This window comes from Alnus glutinosa, chromosome 4 (assembly GCF_958979055.1).
Source record: "Alnus glutinosa chromosome 4, dhAlnGlut1.1, whole genome shotgun sequence".
Taxonomy (NCBI): Eukaryota; Viridiplantae; Streptophyta; class Magnoliopsida; order Fagales; family Betulaceae; genus Alnus; species Alnus glutinosa.
Genome location: NC_084889.1, coordinates 9901259 through 9914620, shown reverse-complemented (window position 1 = coordinate 9914620; position 13362 = coordinate 9901259). Strand labels below are relative to the sequence as shown.

At 37.2% G+C, this 13362-nt stretch overlaps 1 protein-coding gene across 2 annotated transcripts; it reads left to right on the top strand.

Annotated features, from left to right (window-relative positions):
- Positions 1 to 800: 800 nt before the first annotated feature.
- On the top strand, positions 801 to 11453 carry LOC133865368 (uncharacterized). Of its 2 annotated transcripts, XM_062301764.1 has the most exons (3): positions 986 to 1071; positions 7850 to 7903; positions 10743 to 11453. In XM_062301764.1, the coding sequence occupies exon 3, from the start codon at positions 10755 to 10757 to the stop codon at positions 11106 to 11108; it is 354 nt and encodes a 117-aa protein (XP_062157748.1). In that variant the 5' UTR covers positions 986 to 1071; positions 7850 to 7903; positions 10743 to 10754; the 3' UTR covers positions 11109 to 11453. The 2 variants fall into 2 exon arrangements, with proteins under 2 accessions (XP_062157747.1, XP_062157748.1); XM_062301763.1 differs by lacking the exon at positions 7850 to 7903 and having other exon boundaries at positions 801 to 1071.
- The last annotated feature ends 1909 nt before the right edge of the window (positions 11454 to 13362 follow it).

Sequence of the window (13362 nt, the reverse complement as noted above, 5' to 3'; positions counted from 1 at the left end):
TTTTAGGCCCCAGCATGCCTCCCTCATGTTTGGGCTTGGTGGTCAGCAAGGGTGCCAGGCATCCCACTTGCTGCCACCAATGCAGCCATGTCACGGCTGTGACACCCTGTCTCCTGTAAATCCCATCAACAAGGAATTCACTGATTGTAGGTTGTGTCAATCGAGCTTCATTTACTCAACGGGCATCATATACAATATATCAGCCAAACTGTCATTGTCCACGAGGATCCTCTAGGTTGTGTAGTTAGCGACGAGCATTATCGCTGCCCAGACATCTTCGTGGATGTTTTGTATTCCATTGACATCTTTTTTCAATAAAGGCAATCAGACGTTCTTTTATCTTCTGGATTTTCTTCAGGAAACGATTGAGAATTATGTTTAAGAAATTGAGAGAGACATTATAGAGTAATCAATAAGCTACTTGCGAATTTTAAAGAGGAGGCCTTGTTTCTATCGGATTAAAGGAAACTATTTTAAGAGTAATGCTACAAACAATCTTGCTCTCTCACTCTCCTTAACGTGATTTTTAAAATTACTATCACCGTTAGATTTATGATGGTTCACTTTTGAACTTTGATCTAATGAAAATTTTAAAAGTCACGTAAAAAAATGTGATAGAGAGAATGAGAGAGTGGGAGCGAGCGTAGCTTCTATTTTAAATGCAATTCGAATGTTTTGGGCCAGTAGTCCAAAAGCCCTGAACATAAAAACAGCTTGAGCCCTATGGAAACCCAATTCTGTCGCGGAGTATTGGCCAGAAGACAAATGGAAAAGGGGAGCTGGCACTGCCGAAATTGCTAGAATCATCTAGTTGTAGCCTCCACAAAGAAAGAAACCCGAATCCCTGTTTGGCCCTCAGAAATATGTACGTGTAAAAATCGTCAGATACCTAGTGAGTGTGAAATGCCCTACGCCATGGACCGTGCGGACACGGAGATGATGGAGACCGAGACCAGCGCCACGCAGCAGGAGCTGGCCTCGAACACCGGCCAAAACGACGAGGTCAGAGAGATGCTCACGTTGGCTCGCCAATTCATCGACCAAGGAAAACCTTCCCAGGCCCTCCAAGCGGTAACCTTTCCAAACATTCTCTTTCCCTTTCTTTTGATTTTTGTGTCTGTGATTGATGTTTCGAAGACATTTTGAGGTAAGCTTTATCTCTTGCATCTACATTATTGGAAGTCACTCCTATAATTCTCAGTGGTAGGGTTACAGTATCAGTAGTTGGGTGACCATGTGTCAAAGGAGTATTTAAATGCAATTCTTTGTGTAACTATCCCAGATGCTTGAAATTGTTCAACACTATCAGTAATTTAGGTTCTATGATGTTGCGGCAATCTTAGACGGTTGCCAAGGTAAAGCTTTCATTGCCAGCACTTTTAAAAAGCCTTAGAAGTCAAAGAGCCTCTACACTAAGATGGCGCTCCTATCATACTCTTTATGCTTCCTTTTTCATTAAATCGTGGGTTCAACTTTCTTTTTCCCTTGAAAGATATCTTGGGGACATATATATATATATATTTTTGTGCATACATCTATAAACTTTCATTTCAAGAGGATCGCAGAATCATCTAAGACATCTTATCAGAATGTATCTTGATCTCGTACTGACCAATCAGTTCTCTTCTTACAAAGATATAAATTTGTATGTCAAGACCTATCATGTCATTGGTTATGTTCGAGCCATTTTGGACCTTGAATACTTACTGGCCAGTTGCCAGTGAGGGCATCATGCAGCGAATGTGTATCAGTGGCACATTATTCCTCCCACCTTTGTTTGGAGGGGGTTTTGGGGAGGGTGGTGCTCTCTAGAGCCCGCAGGAGTCTTTGGGGTGGGGTTGTGGAAGAATATCAGGAAAGGGTGGGATAAACTTTTCAGCTTTACTAGTTTTGAGGTGGGGGATGGGTTGAGGATTAGCTTCTGGCGTGACCAATGGTGTGGGGAAACAACTCTAAAGGTAGCTTTTCTGGTTTTATATGGTCTTGCACGTGAGAAGGACGCCTCTATTGCGGATAATTTAGAGTTTTTGGGAGGTTCTAACCAAGGAAATGTGAGCTTCACTAGAGCGGCACATGATTGAGAGGTTGATGACTTTGCCTCTTTTTTCCAGGTATTCCATTCAAGTAAAGTGATAAGAGGTTGTGTAGATAAGCTGAGGTGGAATCCTTCCAAAAGAGGTTTATTTAGGGTTAAATCCTTATACAGTTCTTCGGCTTTTTTCATAAGGTAGCAGCTTCCCTTGGAAGAGTGTTTAGCGGACTCAGGCTTCTTCGAGGACGGTCTTTTTTGCTTGGTCGGCCGCTCTAGGCAAGATCCTCACTTTGGATAATTTTAGGAGGAGGCACGTCATCATGATGGGCAGATGTTGCATGTGCAAGAGGAATGAGGAATTTGTGGACCACATTCTTTTTCGTTGTGATGTGACTACCGCTATTTGGAATGTTCTTTTCAATCGCTTTGGGATGTCTTGAGTTATGCCTAGACGTGTCATTGATTTATATGATTGTTGGTGGTCCTCTGGTAGGACAAGGAGTGTTGCGATGTGGAAAATGGTGCCTACATGCCTATTTTGGTGTTTATGGAAGGAAATAAATGATAGAAATTTTGAGGATAGGGAGAGGTCTATGAGAGATATTATTTCTATGTTCTTTAAAACTTAGTATCTTTTGACGGCGACATATGTGTCTCCTCTGTCGATTAGTTTTAGTGATTTTCTTTTTCGTTTTCCTCTTTCTAATTAGGTTGTTCCTTTTGTAGATTTCCTGTGTACTTAGGGGCGCCTTACGCTTTCAGTGAGATTGGTTTTATTACTTATAAAAAGAAACCTTTGTTTGGGGCAATTTATAGGAGAAACTAAGAACCTTTGTGGGCATTATCAAGCTAGGTGATATGGAGATGAATTGGCTGTACTTCATATTTTTATGTCTATACATCCAATCATTTTGTCAGTTTACTTTATGGATTTTTTTATGAAGTTGGTGAAAATTTTTAGGTTCGTTTGGCAAAACTTTTTAGAGGGTGCCTTTTGCCTTTTTGGTTGTGATGTGAAGTAAAAGTAAAAGTAGTTTTGAGTGTTTTGCGTTTTGAGTTGTTTGTTTAATAATTTTGCTTTTTTGTTGAAAAGCAAAAAGCTACCCTAAAAAACGTTACCGAACATGCCGGTGTCTTTGGGAAAATTACATTTTCATTCCCTGTGGTTCGACGTTAAAAGATAGGGCTCCATTGTGCTTTATTTTGTGACACTTTCACCTCTTGTGATCAAGTCCGCTACACTTTGGGACTCAAACAAATGGCACATAAACATATGATGTGCAATTACTGCTTAGAACCCAAAAAGCGAAGTGAAACGAAAAAAGACAGTCTCTTTTTCCTTTTAAAGTTTGCTAGGAAATTGGAGAGGGAAATTTACAGTTTTACATCTGCTAGAGGGATCATTCCCTTATTTTGGGTGCAAGCTCAAAATAGCGCTTGTGTGTGTGTGTCAACAGTTTCCAGATTGAACACTCTCTCTTTCTGTTGTAGGTGTATGATGACACTAGAAGATTGTTGATGTTCATGTACGGCAAGATCACCGGGATTTGTTTGTCGATCTTGTTATACCCTGACTTACACTTGAAAAAGAAAGAGAAATTAAGGCTAAGACGAGTGGGTAGAGGATTTTTGATGAACCAACAAAAGGATTTTTTTTTTTGACAAGTAATAATACCAATCTCATTAAAAGCGTGAGGCGCCCCTAAGTACACAACAAGTATACAAAAGGAAAAACCTAACTAGAAAGAGTAAAGCGACAAATAAAATCACTAAAATTAATCGACAAAGGAGGCATATACGCCACTGTCTAAAGATACAAAGTTACAAAGAACCAACAAAAGAAATTAAGCTGGCCCGGTTAGGATAAAAGGTACCTGGTTAGGGTAAGATGGCCCAAATCGAATTAATTAAATTCACCAAGGTTGGGGAGATAAATTATGGAGCCGATTTTGGACCTCAGTCCATTATTAGAAAAGAAAAATGTTCTGGGCTTACAGATTGTATGTTCAGCTCATTCAGGACGAATTTTAAAAGTGGGCCGAAAATGGGTTTGAAAATTGGCTTTAAATTGGATTTATTTTCTAATTAATTTCAGTCTATTAAAACTAGATTTTTAAATTGGACTAAATGGACTTGAGGTCGGATGAAATGGCTTGGAGTGGGCCTTGGATAAGCCCACCCAAGATCCAGTCCATTTAGGGTTTGCCAAACAAACAAAAAAAGCATGGCACCTTGCCGTCCACTTGGCTAAGGGAGATTGGCATAAACTTTTTGACTAGGAGCTTTCATGCATGGTGGTTAAAAAAAAGAAAAAAAGAAAAAAAGAAATTTGACTATGGCTATAACCTTAATCAAGTTAACTGGATGTATTTAAGTTCAAAATGAAGATTGTCTTCATTTTGTACAGGGCCACACTTTCGGCCAGCAAGAGAGAAATAGAGAAAGGAAGAAATAAGGAAGAAAAGGAGAGAAAAAGTAAAGGAAACGAGCTGTTCGGCTAAGTAGGAAGAAGAAAAAGGAAGGGAAGGATAGAAAGAAACCAAGGAAGGATTTTCCAGCTGGAGAAAATAGGTATAAACACCTTCCTTTTTCATTCTTTTAAGTTCAAATTGTGTTTGGATGATGAGAAAAGGGTGACTGATTGGTTGAAACAAACATGCAAGGTGATTAGATTTTATGTTTCAAGCAAAATGCATAATTTTTGGTTTACTATGAACATGCATGGTAGATTGAAGAAGGTTTAGCATGTCATGTAGCATATGTTGACTTCCTATGGAGAAGTGCATGATTCGGTGATGTGGTAAAAAATCAAAACCAACCATAACTTAAAAGTTGTTTTCATTCATAAGGGAAAATGGGCTGATTTGAATTATTGAACACATGCATGGGTGGATTTAGGTTTTTAAAATTAAAAAGCTTGGTTGACTATGAGTTCTCATGCCATGTGGAAGACTGATAGGAGTTTCCTTCTAGAAGTTCCAGGACTTGTAGGTGGGGTGCCCCCACTAGTTGTTCATGTTGAGTAACCGCTTTTCTTTTGAAGAATGGAATGAAGGCAATAAGGAGATTAAGCATATTTCCATCATAGTTAACATGGTTTCATGGCAAGATTCTAGGAATTTTTTAGTTTAGTCTTTGTTTCTAGTTTTTGGGTTTTTGTTCTTCTCTCCTCCTTGTTTTTCCCCCCTCTTTTTAAAGCTTTTAGAGCATGATTTTTGGTTAGCCTCCTCCAATGGCAGCACCACTCGTGTTGGCCGAGTCCACATGGGCATTGACCATTTGTTTTTGCATTGTATGGTGGCTACAGAATTGTGGAGGACGATTCTGCAAATGTTTGGGGTGGAGTGGGTAATGCCGCGGTCGGTGAAAGATATGTTGGGGAGTTGGAGGGGGCAAAAGGGTAATCAGACTCTGATACCGATTTGGCGCATGGCTCCATTGTGTTTGATGTGGTGTGTTTGGAGGGAACGAAACGCACACTGTTTTGAAGATTGTGAGATTGATTTGATGAACTTGAAGAGAATGATGCTACAAACGATGTTTATGTGGAGAGAAAAATTTCAGCTTATGCATGAGTATTCTTTTTTTGAATTTATAGATAGGTGCTCTCTTTTTTCTTTGAATTAGGGGCTTCTTGTATACGTCCTGTATACTTTGGGTTGCGCTCCTTTGCGCCTTTTGAATATACTTTACTTATCAAAAAAAAATATTATAGATATGCTCCATCTTGAGGGAGAGAGTTATAATGATAGGAGTTTTCTTCTAGAAGTTCCAGGACTTGTAGGTTAGGTGTCCCCACCAACTGTCCCTGGTGTGGTATTGTATAACCACTTTTCCAATATATTTGGAAGAATGGAATGAAGGCTAGAGATTAACCTCCATTTCCCTTCATTTGCATATTGCCATCATAGTTAACACCATGCGTGCTTAGAATTGTTAGGAATATGTTGATTTACGGTTCATATGATTTGCATGTTGATATCTTTGAAAGAAAAAATATGGTTTTTGGAGCGGTTTTTATACAAGTACAAGAATAAGCTTGGACAGCTTGCATGATTTTGAGTTATTTTGTCATGAATGTAGAGAATTCATGGAAGAAGGGTTAATTTGATGTTATATGGATTCTTATCAAAAATTTGATGTATATGGATATGCATGCAAAACTGGTTTTCATGTCCTAAGGATTTTTTGTTTCTTTCTGGATTTGCATGTTAGAAATATATGTTAAAGATTATAAAAATAAGACTTACTTGAAATAGTTGGAAGTGCATGTATTTTGGAGGAGATCTTTGGACAGCTTGCATGTTCGACATGCATGTTAAACTCCATGTAGAAAAAGGGGTCAAATTGACATATATGAGTAGATATGTCAAAAGACCTAAATGCTAGCTTCTTTACCTTAGGATTTTCTTGGATTGGTTCCATGTGATATTGTGTGAAATGAATTTAGTTTTGGAAAATAGGAATATGCATGATTGGGCCATGAGGGAATGTTGGACGGATTGTGTTTTTTTTTTTTGTTTTTTTTTGTTTTTGTAGTTTCTTTTCTATGCATTTAGAGTTCTCACGGAAAAAGGGTGGATTTGGTGTTCTTTCGAGCATGCATGCAAAATTGAGTTGCTAACTTGTATGCTTTTAATGTTTTCTTGCTTTGCATGTCGGTGATTCATGTTCTAATGCTTGAAATCAAGTTGGTTTTAGAAAAATGGAGTTATGCATGTTTCGGCCATGAGATATTTTGAAGAAATTTTTAGATTAAATATGCGGTGCAAAGATCAAGTTATTTCATGTTCATACACACATGCATGGGTTGCATGATTTTCCATGGAGAAAATTCTTCTATTCGACCATAAAATTCTTAGATTATTTTGATTCTACATGCAATGTAAGAATAAAGTAGGTTTGGTTGTTAAATTACATGTTTAAGACATGTTTTATTCAAGGGCAGTTTCGGCTAGCATGTGAAAATTAGCTTAGATGGAAGTTAAGTACACATGCATGCAAAGCTTTAGTGTAAAAATGATGTATTTGAGTGTTTTAAGGTTTTGCATGGTTGCATAGGTGATTTCATGTTTTCGGTTTCAAGGAAATTGAATGGAAATTTAGAATTTTGTGTTGATTTTAGCATGCATGCAAGGTTTAGTGCATCGTATGTCCATTTGATGTTTTAAGGTTGTGCGTGTGATGCTTGTGATGATTTTACTCATTCGGCCCTAAGCATGAAAATTGGATAGAAGTTCAGTCATGCATGCAAAAGCTTAGGGTGAAATGTAGCCTAATTAGGTATTTAGGGTTTTTCATTATTCATCTGAGATTTTTTTTATTACTTTTTTAACCATTTGGCCACATGGAAGTAACCTAGGAAATTTTGTGAATTTGAGTTGATTTACACATGCATAAAAGGAAGTCGGTAAGATTGATAAATTAGGAAGTTTATTTTAAATGCATGTGAAGTTTTGCAAGGAAATGATCAATTAGGGTCTTATTGAGCATCTTACTAAGTGAGGGAAGTTAAGGCATTTGACCATACATGTTTCGATGTATTTTTAATAAACATGTTACTAAATAAGAAAAAGTAGATTTTCAATCATGTAGGGCTAATTAAAGTTTTAAGAGCATTTTACTAAATGAGGAAATTTGGGGTTTCGGCTTTGCGTGCCCAACTAGGGTTTTTATTAGGCAATTTCCAAATGAGGAAAACCTAGGATGGAAGCCATGCATGAATAAGTAGCGTTAATGGGTAATCTGCCAAAATAAAGAAAAATAGGGTTTTGATAAGCCTTTGTACTAATTAAGGAAACTACATGATGATTGTAGGCTTTGGGAACGATTTCGAGAAAGAGTCCAAAAGAAAAGGTGTAAGCACTCGAGGTAAGTAGCTTCAATACAAAGCAGAGTTCACATTTAAAAAAAAAAAAATGAAAGAATAGATAAAGTTTATTCATTATTTTATGCAACAATTGAGACTTTTTTTTTTTTTTTTTTTTTTTATATAGATGGTGTGAATTTGAGTGCAAGAGAAACAAATTACTATAGGCCCCGTTTGAAAATTCCTCACCCCTCCCCTCTCCTTAGGAATTTTTTTTGAATGATTGGAAAATAGAATTGATGTGATATAAAGTTGAAATAATTTATATGGAAAAGTGAAAAAAAATTTGTATTGTAGTGAGTTTTTTTATTTAAAAAGTAATAAAAAAATGTTGATGTGATATAAAAAGTGAAAAAAATTAAGAATGTTTTGAAATTGATATTTTTTTGAAGGAAGTGAAAATAAAAGAATAGGAGGGGAAGGTGAATTTCAAACGGAGCCATAGTTTTCATGTTTCAATAACTTATTGTGTTATGATAACTGCCACAAAGGAAAATGGCCAATTTTACGTGGCTACTTGCTATGAAACAAAACAGCTGAGTTTCACTTGGCATTTACCATGAACTGGTTTACCTTGTTTTTAATGAAGGAATAATATTTTCAGTCAAGTTTTATAAAAGATTATGATTGAGAAATATGCATGAAAAGAAAAATGTTCATCCACAAATGTTTATGTTGATGAGCCATGTTCTACAGAGAAATGAAATGAATTGTGTTATATGAAAGGTGCATGGGTACTATATCTTATTCGAGCTCAACCCCGTGGCAACCAGAGTGATATAAATGTTATCAGTACCAGGCTTAAAAGGAATGAGGGATGTCGGTGCAACCACACTAAGAAACGTTTGAGAAGGTGTGAGCTATCACCAAGTGGTCTTCTTTTGAGGGTGCGGCCATGGTGAAGGACTTTTGAGAAGCTATGGTTGATCAGGGAAGTTCCCACTTCACAGACAGCTTCCCTGTGGCCACAGGTTGAGCTTAAGGAGGTCCTAAGGGACGCTTCAACCCCAGATTATAGAGAGGTTAATAATATGAGTGTAGCCAAGGGGGAGAGTTACAAAATAATATGATAGTTCATGATTTTTGGAAGCTAGAAAAAATTATGTATGATTTTCTAATTAAATGATTTTTTTTTTTTTTATTTTTTTTTTTATTTAAGAGAAAGGATATATGCTTTACAAAACCTATAAAATAAAGTCAGAATTTCGAAATATATATTATAAAAAAAAAAGGTTTTCAGTTTTTGTTTGTATTATACAATTTCAAAGAAAAAAGGGTCTCACTTCACACATTGTTTTAGACCTTGCTTATTAAGCCGTGGATTTATCCTTATGCTTGTAAATTTTATTTAAAGAGGATTCTAAGAAGGATGCTGATCAGTGGGCCTAGAAGGTGGTACCAATGTCTAAGGGTCAAAAGGATACTCTAGAAGGTGTTTCATTTAGCGCGAATTGACATAGATTATGTTATTTAGCTCAGCTTATGTTGTGAGGACCTTTTATGGTTTACTTTATGCAACTTGGGTGGCTTTTGCCCATCGCATATCAATGTTATTTGTTTTATGGTGTAAATTAGTGCTCTGAAGTTGTATGTAATTTTTTTTTTTTGTAGTTTTCCATTGCCCTTGCTATGTAAATTTCCACTGTGCAAAGACAGGGAGAGGCGGTCTATTCCCCCCCCCCCCCCTCCCCCAAAAGTAGGCAGGGAGCTGGGGGCTTTACAGAGCCCTTTCCAACTCCTCAAAACTTTGAGGAAAACCATGGATCACATAAGGCAACACACAGCATTTGATAGCAAAAGAAACAGGATTGACCCTCACGCTGCAAGATTTTAAGAGTCGAAGTTGCCAGGACTTGAGGACTTTTGGTGCCATACCAAAGTGGTCTTGCGCTAGATTTATGAACGACTTTCTTAGGCTTATTCTTTTGATGATGGATTAGTTTAGGCTTTTATTTATTTATTTTTAAAAAAAGTCCTAATCTAATCAATTCTATTTGGTAACTTTGGTTCATGGGTATTTAATGGGTTTTGTTTGGTTTGTAATCGCTCACTGTGGGGTGTGATAGCGGTCAGGATGGTGCTGGTTTTTGTCTCGAGGGGGTTATAATGATAAGTGGTAATGAGGTGGTGGATGATGGCAGGGAGGAAAGAGGAGATTTTAAGTTTTAGGATGAGATGATGGTGCATGGCTTTAATTTTATTTATTTGTGTGTGTGTGTGTTGGTTTTCACATGTTGATTGAACTTGAACCAAGTAGTTTTATTCTTTTGCTGTCATATGTTCTCTTGCGTGCTCTTTTCTTTTCCCTTGCCTTTTGGGCTTGCTCTTGTTGTTATTGTTTTCTTGTTGCTTTATTGTCTTGTCATAGCCAAAAATAAACCCCTTGAGTAGTGACGTTGAGTTTTGGCAGCTGCTGGCATATTTTAGCGGAAGTGATAAGTTTTGGTTTAATGGAAATAAGATATTTCACTAAGTTTATATCTGTAAGACTCCTAACTTTCTCAACTGTGCCAGCTATTTACCCCATTTCTTTAACCACAAGGGGTGTAAATGTCACAAAATGAACCACAATTGAGCTCTGTGTTTTAAAGTTAAACCACAAGGGGTTTAAATGTATTTTAACGATTATTTTTCATAGCCCCTTGTATAATTCTTACGCGTGGATATGTTGTACACTTGCTGTTATTTGTTTGATAAATATCTAGTGTTATTGATCATGGCAATTTATGAAATAAAGGGTAGATGGAAGTACTTTTATGGCGACCATAATAATGATAACATTAGCAGTAAATGGCCAAAGAGAATATTCATTATCTAGTACTTATCTAAAGTTTGAAACAGGTTGTAGCGGCAATGAGAACAGAAGGTGGGGATGAGGCTGTATTTCAGTCCCTGCATCGGGCTCGTGAGCTTTACAGAAGCAGGCTTCAAGAAAATGCTGCTGCTGATCAGCTGGCTTGTTTGTTTGCTGAGTGCGCAATTGCTGAAGCCCAGCCTTTAAAAACTAAACCATCACTAAACAATGAGGGTGGCCCGTCAATTTCACCGGATGCTCACGGGACTTCTATACTGGCAGAAAGTGGCAGGATGCAAGTGGTGATGGATGCATTCTCAGATGGGAGCAGCTTCATTTGCTTGCAGTGTGGGGGTCTTGTTAGTAACCATCGGAAAGACGAGCACTATGCTTTCTGGTGTTGCCAAATCTGATGCCGAGGTATGTGGAACGGGCTGTTTGCTCTCCCTTGATGTGATGCTCCTCTATATGCATGATACAGCATGGTGACTATACCAATGTCCTACTAATCTTGTACTTTGACACTGTATTTTGCTCTTCTTATGGTCACATATGCATGCAAACGATACAGAATGGTATGCAGAGGTCATACATCAAATTTGTTGCCTTGTAAGAGTGGTCTAGAATCTTGTAATCCTCTAGTCATTGAGTTGTGTCATTATAAACAAAATTTTCAAAGGTGATATTTCAAGCTAGTGTATGTAATATGTATTTTAACATTTCAAGGTTTTGGGTAATGGCAGTGTTATACTTGTGCCTGTGTTTGTTTTTTTTTTTTTTTTTTGTTTCGGTGTCCTTTTTGTATACTCCCTGTATGCTTAGGGGCGTCTTTATGCTTTTTTAATGCAATTTGTTTACCTATATATAAAAAAAAAAGAATGATTATTTCATTAAAAAAAAAAATGAATAATTTTTATTAGGAATTTCGCGAATTTCTCACAAGCTTGTTCGCTAGTGTCGGGCAATGCTTCTACACATTTGGACCCTGGTTGATATCCACCCCATTGCTGGACCATATCAATTTGACATTAGACAATTACCGGCTCCCTTGCCAGAAATCCATCCTGTAAATAATAAATTATTCAAACTGAAAACAAGTAATTACAATACGAGCCAAGTGCAAATTACAAATACACCACCCATGTTAATTCTAAGTTGTGGTGGGAAGGGGGCAACGAGGGGCAGCTCCAGTGTTGCTGTTGTGTAGTTTTTAGGAATTCCAGAGGCCCGTAGTGTTAGTATAACGCCCGGTGGGTAGGGAAAAGGAGCCATAAATCGCTGGACCCCTCCTCGAAATAGGTTCTCGCTATGGGGCCTACGGCGTTAGAAGCATCAGATTGAGATCTCCCTTTTACCTTTCATTTATTCATGAATCATGACAACAAAGCTAAAAACAAAATAGTGGGTGTTGGGTGGGCTTTTTATTTTATTTTTTATTTTCAAACCACCTCCAAGCCAGCTAGATGGATGATAGCCAAGTCACCCCCAAGTGTCTCAAGCCGACTAGAGGAAGTGACTGGAGGTTGTGAATTGTTTGACTATCCCTAGATTCAGCCTGAGGGTGACCGAACTACCTCAGAATTTGAAGGATGGTTAAGCCAATGGTATGGTCAAAATGTTGGCTTTGGAATAGAGGGAGGGTTTCCAATTTTGGCTTTGGAAGAGGGGGCCTCCCCTCTTTTTTCATTTTGGACGGTCAAACTCTTTTTACAATTTGATAATTTGATATATCCTAATGTCACACTTGACAATTCGTGTGGCCATGTTAAAAATGGATGGTAGTTCAGGAGGGTTTACGTATATTTTTCCTTTATAGCTAATAAGTTACAGTCTTATTATACAAAATGTCAAATTTTACCACTAATTGTAAGCTCAATTTTTTTTTTTAAATTAAAAGGAATTTGTGATTTACGTATTTTATAAATGAGTTAAACTCGATGCACATCAATCACATACAATATAAATTGAGGACATCAATTTCTCTTATGAATTATAACGGCTCAATTATCATGGTTCTCTAAATAAAATAATCTAATTTGAATAATATCAAGTTAAAAAATTGAGCTTTAGGGCACGACCCTGACAAGAAAATGACAAATTGCTCCAATCATAGAAGATATTTGCCTTGGAATGTCAGAAAAATCTACAGAAATGCACACAATATAACGTTGCTCTTCATTAAATTAGACCCAATAAATAAAGCAAAAATAGACCAATTAAAATCACTTCATTATGCTTTTTGGCTTCGTAATAGAAGGGAAATAACGTTGATGGGTGTGTTTTCTAAAGATGATTCAAGTGTACGTAGAGTAAAACAAGGGATAAATTGTGGATAGCGGTAAAGGGTTCCTATTTTACCTTTACCTTTGCCTTAAAAAACAAAAAGAAACAAACAAAAGTAAAAGAAAAGAAATCCAATTGGACAACCTTGCGCCATTTGGTGGGGCTTCTCTAAAGCTTAAGCTTTTGAAAAGCAAACGTTATCTGCAAATGATTTGTCACCGGTTTTGTGAAGCAGTTTGGGCACTGTAGGGGAATTTTGAGAAGAAACAACTAGGGTTGCTTCTCAAAGCAGCCATAAGCAACTATTTAGGATGGTGATGAAGTGGTTTCAAGAAAATCTCAAAAGTAGTTAGGTACATATTAGGGTATGAGTTTGAATTCTGC